Raw genomic sequence first — 3,430 nt, 5'->3', positions numbered from 1 at the left:
AAACACAACACATTAAAAAGAATAAGGGCAGCACCAATTAAAGGCTAGTCTATAAAATGTAGTTTTAAGGAGAGGTTTAATAGAGAATAGTGATCTTGCTTGGTGGAGTTGGCTGGAGGGCAGACCTGGGTCAAAGAAATCCTTTAAAGTACTAGAATATTAAATCTGCTCATACCAACTGACTCTCCAAATTATTACGTTTGAGGGGTCGTTTCTGCAGACCAAAGAATATGATCTGTGTGGTCGTATTGTCTAGCTATACAGGCAGGTAAATACGGAGGTCAGAATGTTGCATAAGGATACAATCCCAAAACTTATCACCATCTGTTCCTCTCTTTACCTCTGTGGGGGCATTACAATGAGCCCGTCCTCCAATTTCCGCCTCAACCAGCCTCCCCTCACATGTGTTTGATACCATTCCTCATTCCATTCCATGCATGACAACGAGCCCGTCCTCCGATGTTGACCCCACCTTTACTGAGAGAGCTGGGCTTGAGATGAGTCACTGACAGGGATTAGGCCTTCAGCCGAGCACGCCACTGACAGGGATTAGGCCTTCAGCCTAGCACGCCACTGACAGGGATTAGGCCTTCAGCCTAGCACGCCACTGACAGGGATTAGGCCTTCAGCCTAGCACGCCACTGACAGGGATTAGGCCTTCAGCCTAGCACGCCACTGACAGGGATTAGGCCTTCAGCCTAGCACGCCACTGACAAAAGCACATACCAGCAGCTTCATCCTTCCCTGCCGTGGGCTGTACACACACATCCAATCCCAGGGTCGGATGGAGGAATGTCAGGCATGTGTGTCTGCTCTATTCACAGCTCTCTACCCACAGACCAACAGCCTCGGGGACTCCTGACCTCTGTGTTTGACTGCCATTGTGCCAGGCCTAATTGAATGACCTCCGTGCCCGTGCATAGACTGGTGAAGTCAGCCACTGCATGGAACTTTCAGTCCATATTGGGGGGGGGGGGGGGGGGGGGGGGGCACCACCCAGACAGACAAGATGGATGGATATCACTGCTGGCTTTTACCATGGGGGGCAAGAGAGTGACATCACCCCATTGAGACAGGCCTGCATGCACGCACACACACACACACACACACACAATGAAAGACACACAGACACACACAATGAAAGACACACACACACACACACACACACACACACACACACACACACACACACGCACACACAAAGATGAGGCATTGGAGGAATCCAACTAGTATTTGCTGTCTGTATTCATGTCCCCCGAGACCCAGTGCCCCCCAGCCCCTCTGCTCCGCCCCCCAGCCCCTCTGCTCCGCCCCCCAGCGGCCTTGCTACCACCAGACTAAACATCAACCCAGGCAGCAGCTGCCTGCTCCTCCTGGAAGACTGGACTTTGTCTTTAATTGGATAATTGACCGTCTTTTTGGCCCCCAAAAATGTGCATCTGGCCCTTAACCTGGTCTTCTTACAGTAACTGACTGTCATGTGTTGGATAAGGTAGTTTCAATGTAATGAAGTACTTTTTTCCAAGTAGCTTCAGTTTGGCAAACTATATTTCTCTCAAGAGTAGCTTTCGTGGAGTTTAACTGTTTCCCTTATAAAGTAATTGGTAATCTAGTTAAATACATTTTCAGATTATCTTCCCCAACACCGCTATTCATTCAGTTCCTATTTCCCGCCAAAATACTCACCCTGAGACACCCCGCGGCCGAAGTTGGGCGCCGTGCTCCGGTTGCCTAGCAACTCGTACCTGAAGCCCACGGCGCGGCGGCTCTGCGGGTTGGCCTGGAGGAAGAGGGCGGGTCTGGGCGCTCCGTCCGCCCGGTAACAGAACACCTGCTCGGGCCGGCCGCCCTCCGTCATCAACAGGTCCAGTTCCCCGGCCCGTTCGATGTAGACGGCGGCGCCGTGGAACCCGCGGGCCGGCTTGATGCAGACGGTGGTGTGGCGGGCCGAGGACAGGTTGGGCTCCAGGACGACCCGGAGCGCCTGGCTCGGGTAGACCCAGTCCACAGAACCCTCTGTGCAGCGCAGACGCACCTGCAGCACCGTCCGGGAGTCACGGGCTTCACGGGTCAGACCGCTGGAGAAGATGGGGGGGGGGGGGGGGGAGGAGAGGAGAAGGGAGGAAAGGGGGAGGGAGAAGAGGACAATCACATCAGGCATCTGTCCCTCTAAGGAAAGACTTTCGAATACTTTGGACCATTTATTGTGAGCCTATACTGCTGAAAGCCCTATTTGACTAATTTCCGCCTTAAAAACAGACCCAAACTAAACTGCTTATAACATTTAAAATATGATGATCAGATGCAAAAGCAGGATGCCATTTGATAGGTTACTTATTATGTTTTGTGTGGATATGCTAAGATCATAGTTAAAAAATAACATAATACACATGACAAGGAGATAAAGGCATCAATAATCAAATTAATAATCAAATGAAAGCAGAAGTTGGGCCCAATTATGGGTCCGTCCGGCTTATTGCATAGACTGAAAAGTGCTCATATTAGACCAGTCCTACAACTTAATAATACAATAATTATATCCAATAAGACAGGGCATGATTGCAATAACAACGCACTCATTTTAAAATCTATTAGTAGGAGAGCGGACTAAAAAAAGAAATGGCCCCTAACCAAATATGTTTTAGTCCAAAATGGTCTGAAAAAGACGAAGATTATGCATTATGACATTTAAATGAAAATTGCCTTCAGTTGATTTAACACAAAACACTGTAGACTTGAATACACTCTTAGAGAAGGATTGATAAATAAAATGGATACATGTTCATATCAATAAGTTGCCGAAGTTAAAGTGACTCTCTGTCTCTCACCTTCCACTCCAATTGCAAAGATCAGCCGTACAGTGGGAGCAGATAACCAGTAGACACGTCAAAACTGTCCTTCCACTAGACGACATTACGACCTCCACGATATATCAAATCCAGAATCAATTTGGTGCCGAAACATGACCGGTGAGAGAACGCGATCCCTGTCCGTCCGAAAGCTCACTCTCCCGGCGTGTGGACCATGGACCCGACGCTGACTGCATTGCCCTTCACACCAGCTAGTGTCGACCTACCACCTCATCCATTCACGCTGACAGATAATTGATGCTCTCGCTGTGTGTGTGTGTGTGTGTGTGTGTGTGTGTGTGTGTGTGTGTGTGTGTGTGTGTGTGTGTGTGTGTGTGTGTGTGAGAGAGAGAGAGAGAGAGAGAGAGAGAGCGACGGGGGACGATTTTACACACAAAAAAATGTTCAGTTAAATAAATATAGAATAACTGGTATATAGGCCTATCGACTGTTCTAGACATTCTACAGCCGTAATAGGCTACTACCTAGGCTGATTGGCAAAAATCTAAATGGTTAATCCCAGGTTGTTTAATTTAAAAATGTAATCAGAAGCCCAAGATGATTCAATTATAACGAAAACA

General features: G+C 48.4%; 1 protein-coding gene across 1 annotated transcript in view; it reads right to left on the bottom strand.

The window, feature by feature from the left end:
• LOC310809910 (meteorin-like protein) overlaps positions 1–2,914 on the bottom strand; it is a gene marked incomplete at both ends in the record, with an annotated part of 4,969 nt that extends 2,055 nt beyond the window's left edge. Inside the window, 2 exons of the mRNA XM_083677431.1 lie at positions 1,687–2,078; positions 2,829–2,914. Of these exons, the coding sequence (XP_083533557.1) occupies positions 1,687–2,078; positions 2,829–2,914 (478 nt within the window). The remainder of the gene's footprint in view (positions 1–1,686; positions 2,079–2,828) is intronic.
• Between the last annotated feature and the right edge of the window lie 516 nt (positions 2,915–3,430).

This window comes from Argentina silus (genome assembly GCF_951799395.1).
Source record: "Argentina silus genome assembly, chromosome: 9".
Taxonomy (NCBI): Eukaryota; Metazoa; Chordata; class Actinopteri; order Argentiniformes; family Argentinidae; genus Argentina; species Argentina silus.
This window is presented reverse-complemented; position numbering and strand designations above follow the sequence as displayed.